General features: G+C 38.5%; 1 protein-coding gene across 3 annotated transcripts in view; it reads right to left on the reverse strand.

Moving 5' to 3' along the window:
* ZFPM2 (zinc finger protein, FOG family member 2) overlaps positions 1 to 14,083 on the reverse strand; it is a 353,697-nt gene that overhangs the window by 266,862 nt on the left and 72,752 nt on the right. Inside the window, exon 3 of one of the 3 annotated variants that reach the window (XM_075825834.1) lies at positions 10,695 to 10,793. In XM_075825834.1, the coding sequence (XP_075681949.1) occupies positions 10,695 to 10,793 (99 nt within the window). Of the gene's footprint in view, positions 1 to 10,694; positions 10,797 to 14,083 lie in introns of those variants that run through there. The other 2 variants (XM_075825833.1, XM_075825837.1) reach the window with 2 other exon arrangements.

The raw sequence follows: 14,083 nt of genomic DNA on the forward strand, positions 1-14,083 counted from the left end.
CCACAGTGGTTCTGGTGGCACATGAAAAATAAGATTCTAATCTTTCATATGACACCAGGATCGCAGTTTTATCTGTGAAACAACCGGAGATATCACCAGTTGAATACACAGTCAGGAGTGGAATCTGTATACTATATGATCACTCTGTGTTGCTGGGCAGGCAAGGGGGAGAAGCTGTATGCTGATTGGACAGCGTCATACAGAAAACATTAGACCGCCCAGAGTGAAAAGAAAGTCACCTCCCATTTGGCAAGTATAGCCAAATTACCATATTTAGAAAAAAAACTCATAACTTTGCAAATAATAAACGTTTTTGAAAACAAATCACACTGTAGTTATCAGCATCATAGCGCCTATTAGATTAGTTAGGAGATAGGGAATTGATAAACTGGTGACAGATCCTCTAGTAAGGCACTGCACTGGTTATTTGTACACTGGGGGGTGCCCACACAAGGTACCGCACAGGGCATCCTCCAAGGCCAGTCCTAGGTTTATCAATCATTTCTTTGGGTGTAGCAATTGTTTTTCCTAAAACATAGTTAAGCCTCCTGTTCCGCACTACAGACCTGTAAGGTCTATGTGTGTCACAGTATAGCGATCTGTAAAATAGCATTTCTTCTAAGAGAGAATACCTCCATTATACAACGTCCAATGGCGCTTGACACATTTACGGAGGCATAATACGGCCAAGTGTATGAGTCCTTATTCTGTTCCACAAGGAGAATATTCTAACATAACGTAACATTTAGTCTTTTCAACCATCCATTAAATTCTAATACAGAAAAACACTGCAATTAGCCACAAAATGGCTCCAGCGTCTCAACCATTCAATCGCGATGTGTCATTTAACACCTAATTAAAAAATGTATTTGTGTTTTTTCCCCTTACGAATAATTATTAGCTATGACCGTTCCTACGCTTTGCTAATGAGTTTATAAATAATTTTACACAACAGACACAAACAGTTATTCTCATTAAAGACGGGTATATTTTATACTCAATGCTTACATGATAATTGATGTTAAACATAAAAACACCTATCATTTGGAAAATACATGTCATTAGGTGCAGCCATTTCCGCACTTGTTTTAAAACAATAGATCGGCTAAAGAAATGGTAGAATTCGCACTATTATTTTTTTTATTATATTATTATTATTATTATTATTATTAAGCCCTTCAATTATCCTGATTTATCCTGAATGGTGCCGCCCTTTCTACATTAAATTATTTTAATTCGAAAAGTAATCATTCTTCATTTTCTCATCCTAAAAATGCACAATTGGCTCTTGGATTAATCTAAAAGATCAGAAATCAGCACCACAATTAACACTGAAATCTGCAAAACCATATGGTATAAGCACAGTGGTCAGTGTAGGTCAGTGGACATCTGGCTCTCAGGACAGCGCGGATCACATTGTAACGCAATACGAATATATCAATTCCTTTTTTCTACATCTTTCTTTCTTCTTACCCCTTGAAATGTGTAAGGATTGCGTGATAGATATACATTATTACCCTTTGACTCCTATTTTTAATTGCAATTAATGTAGCTTAGTGGCTTTATTTAGTCTTGGCTTTTGCTCAAGAGGAATAATAATCAGTCATAATCTTCCAGAACTTTCAGCTGTTTCTAGTCATGTAAAACATAAAACTGTAAAAGCAAAAATGAAAGATAATATGATCCAATAAGCAAAATTTCTATTAAAGTCATAGGTAGGACAGTCCCCTTTAAGAGGGGTTCTGCTTTGGATAAACCATTTTTGCTAGAGGGGTCTCCCAATGATAAGCTAATCACTTATTTTCCCATTGCTGCGATCACCCGTGATCAACATTAATGTGTGGAGGAATCTGACAGTTAGTGTTCCATATTCCTACAGCACCACCACAGGTGAAATGAAGTATTACACAGATTTGATTGAAAATGAATGGTCTGTCCATATAATGTATGGACTAAAGAGATGGTCTTTGTATAAGGTCTCTGCTCTGGCTAATCAATGAGGATCCTGAATGATTGACACCTCCCCACACACCCCCACACATACTAATATGGTATCGGAAAATGGGTTTTCTAAACCAGGCAACTTCTTTAAGTTACTGTGTGCCCTCGTAGGCATGAGTTAGTGGGTACATTTGCACCATTTATACAACGCCCCAAAGTGAATATTTAGGGATTCAAATTGAGTGCATGCTACAAATTACTGAGCCCTCTCCACCAGCCAGAAACACCAAGACTGTTTACAGGTTGACATGCCCAGTGCTATTGGTATAACAGTATAATGTGAGCCCTAACAACTATTCTAACTGGTTAAATGATCTGTGAATTAGTGAGAAGTGTAAAGCATCTATTACATAAAGGGGGCACTTGAGATGCCCTCTGACCCTGGCAACAATGGCACATCCTTGACTACATAAAAATAGTACTGCACAATACTGTCACATAGTGTAATACAAATAGGAACTCTTCAACACCTTCTTCACTCAGCTATGCTAATCCACTGCCGTAATGTCTCAATTACCCCTCCCCCACTCCAAACCAGTGGGTGCATTTACACCCCCCCCCAGACACCCTAAAGAGTCATATTGAGTCAAGTTGAAATGTCACCAATTTATTTCACAGTTCCATTCCTGTATTACACTGCTTAGATGAGGAATACATGTTCTACAGTCCATCTGCTGGATTTCTCCTTGAAGTGAACATCACAAATCTAGAATAACCCATAAAATACTGATAAACAAAGCAGTTTTCTAGCGATTTGCCACTTTTAGTTCCGAAATATAGCGCAAACAACTGTACGCAGAACGCATCAATTGACTTCTACTGAATTGTCTAACATGTAACAACAATGGAAAAGACATCGACACAGTGAAGGTCATTGCAAGTGGAAATCGTTACTTGAGATGTCCAGGCATCCTGGGGATAACCATTCAATATATAACTGAAATCTATTTAACCTCTTCACCCTTTGAGCCCTTTGGCTGCTGGTATTAGCTTGTCAATCCTCTTACTGTATCACAATGAAAGGAAAAGAAATACTGGAACATGTAGCCAAAAAACACAAGCTCAGAAGTCAATGGGTGAATAAAACAATAACACAACCACCCGAAATATTCATATGTGTGAAATACATCTGACCAATCTCTTGTATCCATGTAGCAGGAGGACGCATTGCATTGGATAGTAAAATGTCTGCCTACTGTATATACAGATCAAAGTTTTAATAAACTCCTTCCCCTGAGTTATCCACATCTTCGAACCCCTCGTCAATAGAGATTCATTGTCTTTCATGAATGGACTTTACCCTCACCATCCTATACCACAACATCTGAACATGGATGGCACAGGTTGTCCCTATATACTTCATACATGGAGGAGATATAAGCACACCAATATTTCCCACTGCAGCCAAAGTCACCAATATCATGGGCCAAGGTATATCAAAGAGTATATAAGAAATTAGAAGAGGTTATTCCAGCACAGACATTTATGGCAAATCTGTTGGATATGCCATGAATGTTTGATCAAGAGAACAGGGGTGTTGGGACCCTCATTCGCAGAAATAAGGTGACTACTCTTTATTATAGAGATTGGGACAGACAGACAGACAGACAGACAGACATATCTATCTATCTATCTATCAATCTATCTCATATCTATCTATCTATCTATCTATCTATCTATCTATCTATCTATCTATCTATCTATCTATCTATCTATCTATCTATCTATCTATCTATCTATCTATCTATCTATCTATCTATCTATCTCATATCTATCTATCTCATATCTATCTATCTATCTATCTATCTATCTATCTATCTATCTATCTATCTATCTATCTATCTATCTATCTATCTATCATCTATCTATCTATCTATCTATCTATCTATCTATCTATCTATCTATCTATCTATCTATCTATCTATCTCATATCTATCTATCTATCTATCTATCTATCTATCTATCTATCTATCTATCTATCTATCTATCTATCTATCTATCTATCTATCTATCTATCTATCTATCTATCTATCTATCTATCTATCTATCTCATATCTATCTATCTCATATCTATCTATCTCATATCTATCTATCTCATATCTATCTATCTATCTATCTATCTATCTATCTATCTATCTATCTATCTATCTATCTATCTATCTATCTATCTATCTATCTATCTATCTCATATCTATCTATCTCATATCTATCTATCTATCTATCTATCTATCTATCTATCTATCTATCTATCTATCTATCTATCTATCTATCTATCTATCTATCTATCTATCTATCTCATATCTATCTATCTATCTATCTCATATCTATCTATCTATCTATCTATCTATCTATCTATCTCTCTCTCTCTCTCTCTCTCTCTCTCTCTCTCTCTCTCTCTCTCTATCTATCTCTCTCTCTCTCTCTCTATCTATCTATCTATCTATCTATCTATCTATCTATCTATCTATCTATCTATCTATCTATCTATCTATCTATTTATCTCATATCTATCTATCTATCTATCTATCTATCTATCTATCTATCTATCTATCTATCTATCTATCTATCTATCTATCTATCTATCTATCTATCTATCTATCTATCTATCTATCATATGTTTATAGGTAATATATTTAATATACATTTACGTGACTGGGGTCTAGACCATGATGGTGCCAGATCTCTTTGGCACTACTAAGATTTAATACAAGTACAAATATACAGCATTTTTATAATGCAGAGGAATACATTTTTCTCCGTTGCTTCTGGTCTGTATAGGGGGTTTATTCCATTAACCTGCTGCGTTCCAGATCCTTGAAAAAGTGGTCATGGTTAGAGAGGGACCAGAGCTCAAAGCTTTTCCTCCTCCGCTGTTTTCTCTTCCCGACAGAGATGGGAGCTTTATTCTAATAATCTGATATCCACTTCACAACAGAAGATTTATTTAGACTGCCTCTTGTTTTATAAAGGGCTTGGAAGTCTGTAGTAATTTTTGACACTTTGTTATAATGTTTTCTATGACCACCCTCCCCATCCTCATTTTCATACGGATACAAAGCCCAGTGATGAAATGATGGTTCATTATAGTGGTACAGAGCTCTTATCTTCATCCGGCAAGAGTCATTTCCTTCTAAAGATTGAAATGCAAATGTGAAAATTAATGATAACTGCATTATCTGATAGCAGAGATAATACTGATTCACTGTCAGGGTAACACACAGTCTTTCTATGATTTCTTCTCCTTCTTCACAATATTCCTCTTACTGTCAAACTATCTCTGCTGTTCACTGTGTTTCAGGGGGCTTTTTTTTTTTTGCTTTTTTTTTATACATCAAATGGCATTTCTGTAGATTTTCTATCTAGCGCATTTTCGCAATCAGAATAAAAAAAAAAATGGAAAGCAGAACGGCTAATCTTACTCTCCTTCTTAGGTTTCTTTAAATGGACGGATACTCTTAGCAATCGTTGCTGTTTTGGTCACATTTTCGGTCGCGTGTTTGTGCGAGCGCTAGGTAGTAAAAGATTGTCTTGTGTATTTATGTGTACAGTATATTTATATAGACAATGGGGGAAATATATTAGGACTGGCGTGTCAAATGCCAGTCTTAAACTAATGTATGTCGGCGGAAATGTGGCAAATAGATATTAAGAGACAAAAATATAAAGTCGTAAATTTCAGCGCAACTAGGGTGTATGCCAAAATTTGCAACTTTTTTATGCCAGAAAACTGCTGTAAATGTGTTGATATATACAGTATTAGTGAATGAAAATGTGTATTTACTGGATGATATATAGATATTTATGTATGATATTATTATTATTATTATTATTAATAATGGTAACATAATAGGGCATATGGATGTCATCGTGGGGGGTGCCTTACTCGGGATCTTCCTCTATTAACCTGCTCTGGTTCACCAAACTCGTTCATGTATTACATTGACGGCCATACATTTGGATGGGCAGCCAGTGCTTTCCCAGGTAATAACAGCTGATCGGATTTCTGACAATAGACCCGCCGGTTTTAATCTGAACATTTTAGCCATATTTATCAAGACTGTCTAATAGAAAAACTGGCCTTGTTGTCTAAAGCAATCAATTATAGTTCATCTTTTATTTCTTAAACTGCCCAGGAAAATCTAAAGCTGCACTGTGATTGGTTGCTGCAGGCAAGACAGTTTTCATAAGGCAAGACGACCTACCCTGGAACGTAAAAATAATCTAAGAAGCTCTTTTACATGCCTTACAAAATCTCCTAAGACCCCTCACACATATCTGACACCCTATAGAGTGAGTTAAAGGGGTTTTCCCATAATCAATATTTATCACCTATCCACAGGATAGGTGATAAATATCTGATCGGTGGAAATCCAACCCCTGGGACCCCCATCGATCTTTCAAGCATGGGCTTACCTTGCCGTTCCTGTGAGCCCCACATGAATGGAGCGGTACTGTGCATACTCAGCCACCGCTCAATTCATTTCTATAGGACCTCCAAAGATAGGACTATTGTTTCTGGTATTTTCGTCCAGATCTGCGATGGAAGCCACTGACGGAGCCCTCAACGCCAATGTAAATTTAGTTCTAACTTCTTTTTAGATACAATGTTAAATAGGATAGTTTTGAGAGGAGCATGTTTAAGGTGCTAAACCCCAGCAGTATAACGACAAGCTGGCGGTTTGATGCCCTAAAGTCCAGTGACGGTTTCCCTTTAAAGAGTAATACCAATAATAACTGATACCACCATGATTGGCGCAGTAAACATGCCTTTAAATAATAGGATTTAGTGCTTTGACTTCAGAAAACACATTCTCTGAACTCCGAGAGAAGTTTCCATCTAAGCTCATTGTCACCCCCTGCTGCGTTATACACTTTGTGTGATCTGGCCATTTACACACATTCAACTTTTGGCCTGACAATCTATTAAAATGTCTTTACTAGAACAGCAATAACTATTATAACACTGCAGGAGCTTTCATTTTGACTGATTTCTCTATAAGGCTTGTTAGAAATTTCAGAGATGGCTTATAATATTCATCATTTATATTTACAGTATTTTTCAGACTATAAGCAATAAAAAAAATATACGTCTTATACCTAGTCTGTCCTAAGGGGGGCCAGATCCCCCCCTGACCGCTTCTCTCATGAGTGGGCAGATCGCTCATAAAGCGATACTAGATTTTCATGTACATCAGCTTCCTGTCAGATAGGACACCGCAGGACAAATTGCTGGATCCTGGGAGGTAGACTACTAGGTAAACTCTTAAGGCCCTTTTACACAAAGCCAATTATCGGGCAAACCAGCGTTCACCGATCGCTCGTTCCCAATGATTGCTCTGGGTAAACAGGACAACAATCAGCCAGTGAACCAGCAAACGCTCGTTCATTGGCTGATTGTATCGTTTATGCAGCCTAAAATATTATCGTTGTCGGCAGCACATCTCCCTGTGTAAACAGGGTGACGCGCTGCCGACATTCTAGTAATGTATGGGGACGAGTGATCGGAGTAAGAAGCACTCGTCCCCATCCATAGCTCTGTGTGACAGGAGCAAACGAGCGCCGATCAACGAGCTATCTCATTGATCGGCGCTCGTTAACACGCCCCATGTAGGGCCATGTAATAGGACCCTTATTTTCCCTTAGACGACCAGGTGGGTATTATAACCCACTTTTCGCCTAGACCACCAAGGAACAAATATACCCTAGACCAACAGGTATAATAACCCACTTTTCCCCTAGACCACAAGGGAATAAAAAAACACCAAAGAAAGGGGCACTACCCTAGACCACCAGTTTCCCTCCAAAATCTTAGACCACCAGGAAAGTTTTAATTAGTATAACATTTATTTAATTATTTTCTGCTATCTAAACCAGGGAGTCTCCTATAGTCCAATGTATCCTATAGTCAGAAGATATGATAAATAGAAAAGTATATACACCTGAGTGTAGTTGTAACGACAGGAATAGGGAAACAGACAAGTGAGCCCTAATCCACGCGCCACTCAGTCCCTGCCTACTTGCAACGACCCGCCCTAGGTGACGGGGTACAACTGGGCGACGGTCCCTACACTCAATAAGTGCACGACAGACAACAGACAAGGAAACACAGAACAAAGGGAAACGGGGCAGTTGCCCACGGCAACACCGTGAGCAACAAGAGTAGTAAACGAGCTGAGTCAAACCAGGAGAGTACGAGGTGCCAAACGTAGAGCAGGAGAGTAGTCAGTAAGCCAGGGTCAATACGAAGCAGGGACAAGTAGTTCAAGAAGCTGCAGCAGGGCCAGGAAACCAACAGAGAAGAATCACAAGCAAGGAGGAACAGGAAAGGCAGGTATAAATAGACAGAGGGCGGGAGCTAGCTCCGTCTGGCCAGGCTGTGATAGGCTCTCCCACTCCTAAGCCTGCCACCCTGAGTGGTGGAAGATGGAGTCAGTCTCACAGACATAGAAGCAGGTGCAGACTGATTACCTATGGGCGTGGATACAGAAGCTGTGCCTGGCAGATCCTTAACAGTAGTATTGTCATACGTTGCCTACAGGACCATGCATGAACAAGAGAATCTGCACCAGCATGCGGAAATATCATACAGGATCTTGGGTTTAACCAGGATGCTCTGTGTTTGGATGGAATTATTCTGCTCATTTGGAAATGTTGCACAAATTCATGACTTTCCAGATTCATTAAGAAAGCAAGTGAGCAGTATGGGTAGCACAGCTTTTATCGCCCACCAATTTGGATAGCGAAAACTCATTAATATTCCAAAAAACACTCTGCTAATCAAAGCCACCATATAGCAAGTTCTTAAAGGAATTAAAAATAAATAATGACTTGCTACATCAGATGTTATGCATTTAAAGAGGGATTATGGATGTATAATTATGGTTAACTCGTAAAATTTATTTATACAGGTATTTCACTGCCCAATTAAAAAGACACTGTTCACACTGGCACACCTAGAAATATTTTACATTCACTATGTGATGAGTACAAGTTAGTATTCAATATGTCTGTTCTGTTTAGTATTCTATATTTATTTCGGAAACAGCGCCACTCTTGTCTATAGGCTGTGTCTGGTATTGCAGCTTAATTCCATTCAAGTGAATGTAGCCGAGCTGAAATACTAGACACAGCCTATGGCACTGCTTATGAATAAAATCAGCTATGTTTTTTTAATCTAATATAGCTACTTTAAGGCTAAGGTTCCACATAGACAAGGTGCTGCATGTGAGTTACGGTAAGATTGCAGCATTACAGCAACATGGTCGGATTGTTTTGCAACGGTCGCAAGGTTGCTGGTGACTTTTTTCCCTATCAGGAAACATTGAATAGTGGGTGACGCCATGTCGCTATGGAGCTCTAGGCTAAAGAAAAAAATATTCCCAGAAGAATTAAACAAAATCATTTGCATCATAAATTAAAGTGTTTGTCTGTATCAGACATTACTACATGCCCTATAAGTAAATGATGAGATAATGCATAGTTTATACATAGCGATGTTATCATTTAATTTTTCATTTACGTGTGCATGAACAAGGGACATCTGGAGAATATAGAATTCCCCTTTAGTGCATTTTTATATGCCATCAGGACTGCTGTACCAACTATTTACACATCTATCCTGTTCACATTAAATTTACATCACCCTATAGGTTCTGTATACTACAGTACTTGAAGGTGGTGCAATAAATAAGCTTTTCACGTAGGATATGAGGGGGTTTTCATATAAACTTTATATGAACATCTAGCTTAGAAAACCCTCTTTTAAATATGTGTTAATATAGGCGACTGCCCCCATACAGGACCCTCATCTCTTAGTCAGAGTGGTGAGCAGCCACAAGCAGCGACTTTCACTAAGGAGAAACCGGCATGTCCATGCATTACAAGGGTAGCCCATTGATGTCAATGAGCACGGTGTAATGCTTCATTTCCCCTGTGGTGGCGCTGCAGGGAAATTGAACACTACCTGCCAGGTTCTCCTACAGATTACAGCTGATCGCTAGGGGTCCCAACAGCAGGACAATTTGAGATCAGCTAATCATTCAGGAACTGTTGCAACAAAAAGGGATTATCCAAATCTAACATCCCCTTTAAATACCTCAACATCCCTGTTTAATTCACGTTAACATGTCAGTAAACTCTGCAGACTGATTACTTCAACTTATGTACAGTGGAGGAAAAGGAGAATATATTTTCCAAATATATCACCTATGCGACCAATAAAAACGTTTATTTTATTTTATTTTTCTATCGGAAATCCCTAAATTGCATCTAACCTCTGATTACAATGATAGATCCTGTTTAAATAATGTAAGTTAACAATAAAGTTATATACATGTCTATTGATCATAATGAGACTGTAAAACAATACAACCATATGTGCACCCGGATGGATCACCATATGTGTACTAAAGTGAATCCATCACCGAGGAACTGGATCCTATCAGAGCTGAACCAGTGGACAAAACTGCATCTACTAAATGGAAGTGTTGGAAAACTAGAAAATTTGACCTCCACCTTTGAGCAAGTCAACGATGCCAAGAAGGGTCATGGGACACAAACATGGCATGATAATGGATATTACCATTGACTGGTACAGTAATTTGAGACCACCGATTCAGCACAAGACATAAAAGTATCGAAAACATGCAAATCAAATGTAATAAAGGATGTTATAATATCGGATTTCCACTCACCTGGTCCATCCCAGCCATCAGCTACTGTCCCGGCTTGTAAAGTTTTGTCTGACAGAGTCTCCCCATCCAACTCTGCTGTGTCCTGATTGCCCTCTTCATCTGCTAAAAATCAAATCAACGGGGATATGGTTTATTACAACAACTTCACAGTCATTGCATACGTTATAAATGTATAGAGAGAGAAAGAAAGAAAGAAAGAAAGAAAGAGAGAGAGAGAGAGAGAGAGAAAGAAAGAAAGAAAGAAAGAAAGAGAGAGAGAGAGAAAGAGAGAAGGAAAGAAAGAAAGAAAGAAAAAGAAAGAGAGAAAGAAAAGAAAGAAAGAAAGAAAGAAAGAAAGAAAGAAAGAAAGAAAGAAAGAAAGAAAGAAAGAAAGAAAGAAGGAAAAGAAAAAACAAACGAAAGAAAGAAAAAAAGAAAGAGAAAAAAAGAAAGAAAAAGAAAGAATGGGAGAAAATAAATAAATATATAGATACTCAATGCACTGAAGAGATGCAAATGATAAGAGTGCAACGTTGCATACATTATAAATATATATAGAGAGAAAGAAAGAAAATAAATAAAAAAGAAAGAAAGAAAGAAAAAGAAAGAAAGAAAGAAAGAAAGAAGGAAAGAAAGAAAAAGAAAATAAAGAAAGAAATAGATACTCAATGCACTGTAGAGATGCAGATGATAAGAGTGCAGTACAGGAAATACAATATCTAATAATATAAGATATCCGACAGCCGCTCCGCTTCTAAATGTAAGAAGGATAATAGTCACACTGCTCTAAACGCGTTTCACATTCAGATCTGATTTGTTCCGCACACTATAATCCTTTGTTTAAATGTCTGGCAAACATTTCTTCTTTTATGTACACACTCCTTCAATATTCCTGTGATCTTATTTTTTATTATGTGTGTCCTTCTATTCTGTTATATTGCAATTTCCTTTAAGAAGCAAAGAAAAAAGGAATGCAGGATCCAAGCCTGGATATTATTTCCACTGGGCCTAGAGTTCAGTTGAAGGCGAGCAAAGTGAATGGGGAATTTTCATTCAAGTACCTTTCCATGTGGTAAGGAGTTAGAGTTTATAGTTGCTGCAATGAAGAGAAGGGGTTACAAATATGTTCTGGACTATAAAGCCAACGTGTCCTTGTTGGCATCTTGTTTACTCCCACTTTGGAACTGAAGAAGGATGCAGACTTTGGGCAAAGCAATTAAAGGGGTTGTAAGAGTTTAGAAAAACATGGCTCCTTTCTTTAAAAAAAAAAACAGTGCCACACCTGTCCACAGGATAAATCTAGTATTGCAGCTCAACCCCGTTCATTTGAAATGGAGCAGAGTTGCAATAACAGACACTACTCATGTACAGGTGTGGCACTGTTTCTAGAAGAAAGGCGCCATGGTTTGCTTTTTTAAATGAATGGCAAGACCTCCCCATATCCATTAGTCAACAGATCTCAACAAAGAAGACAGGATCTCCCAATAATCGAATCTGTAGGAACATTGGCAGAGGCCGTTAGTATTGGCAGTAATGGATTTTTTTAGGTGCTACTTTTTGTTTTTCCCTATCAGTGGCCAGAGGTGTTGCTCAACAGGAGTACCCTACCAAATTTTCTGCAGAAAATTTCCACAGCAAATCATGCAGATTTTGGTGCAGATTTGTCACTGCAGATTGGCTAAAATAAAAAAAATAGGTATACTCACCTTCCCAATTTTCTGTCGCTCCCCTGGTAACGCTAGCCTAGTACCCTACGATCGTGCAGCAATCACGTGTCTACACGACACGTCATACTGGATGCCAGGATACACAGACTGGCGCGGGAACAGACTAGTGTTACCGTGCTCCGGCAGAAGATTGAGAAGGTGAGTATAATGTTGTTTTTTAATTTTAACGTATTTTATTTTTATTTTACAATTGTCCGCACCTGCATATTTTTCTCTGAATCTGCGGGTAATTTTGACTTCCCCATTGAACTCAATCAGCAACCAAACCACAATTGAAATTGAAATGCTGCCTATTTAAGCATTCACACTGCGGGTCAATTTCTTCTTGAAAAATGTGTTCAAGTCTTATCCACTTTGCTGCTACCATTTAATTTTTCTACTGCAAATGTGGACGGAAAATCCGCAGCATTTCCGCTATGTGTGAACATAGCCTTACGGATCTACACTATAAGGTGCTTATAAATGATACATTCATGCAAAGTGACTACGGCGGTGCTAAACACAACAGGCCGAGCGCTCTGAATGTAAATGTACATCAATAAGATGTAGCGTCTCACTAGTGGGGTGGGGGGGGGGTTGTATTGGACCTGGAAAATGACAAATCTAGGCAGAAAAGATAATGTGGAGCCTGCAGGTGGGGTCTGCAAGCTGTTAACAGGGGGGTGTTCAATCAGCTCTATCAGTGATCTATCAGTGTCCTCATTCTAGCTATATCCTGCCAAACAAGGAGTCAAAGATTCAGGTCAATAAGCTTATAGGCGATTTGCACAAACGTCTCCTACAGCAAGGTAAAATACAAAGTCAAATTGGCTTTTCTTCCAAGTACATTCATTTATTTGTTTAGCCTAAACTTGTAATTCACCCTTATAAATGGAATTAACATAAGGAAGGAGGAAGAAGAAGGCTGATGATGGAGATGTACGCGACGGGTTTTTATATACCGATCCATTTAAAGGGGATATATCAGATTAACAGAAAATAGATATTATGAGATGTTCTCTTTTTGATTTGGGTTTTGCTATCTGTGAAGCTTGGTGCATTGTGGGTCGCCATATTACGTCTTCATACAGCTACCGAGTTGTATGGAGCTGTAATATGGCACTCATAGAAGTCTATGGGACCCTACTGTACCCTCGTATGCCTCCAATTATATGGAAGATTTTCTATGTTGGATTCCATAGCTTCTAGGGAAATATACCTCCATAATACAGTTCTGTACACAGTCACCATACAGTCGTACACGGAGCGCCTACATCTCTCTAATACAGAGCCCAAAGGACTCTGTGAAACTCTACATGGGTACCCTGTGCATGAAGCCTAATCTTTACTTTGTTTGTTTTATTTCGCAGCATGTCAATTGTATTTGTGTAAACGCTGCTTATTTGTTGTGGATTTTCCCCATTGAATTCAATGGGGTGGTAAAACCCACAACGAATAGCAGTTGTTGCGTTTATTGTGACGGAATTGTAGCAATTCCAATGCAAAAAACGCTACTCAGAAAAAAATAAAATCTTATACTTACCCAGAAGTCTGTGTTTCTTCCTCCAGGCCAGCCTCCTGGGATGACGTTTCATCCCATGCGACCAATGCAGCCAATCACAGGCTGCAGCAGCGATCACATGGGATGAAACATCATCCCAGGAGTCCGGCCTGGGTGACGTCAGAGGGCAGGCCTCCTTCGAT

This window comes from Rhinoderma darwinii, chromosome 5 (genome assembly GCF_050947455.1).
Source record: "Rhinoderma darwinii isolate aRhiDar2 chromosome 5, aRhiDar2.hap1, whole genome shotgun sequence".
NCBI lineage: Eukaryota > Metazoa > Chordata > Amphibia > Anura > Rhinodermatidae > Rhinoderma > Rhinoderma darwinii.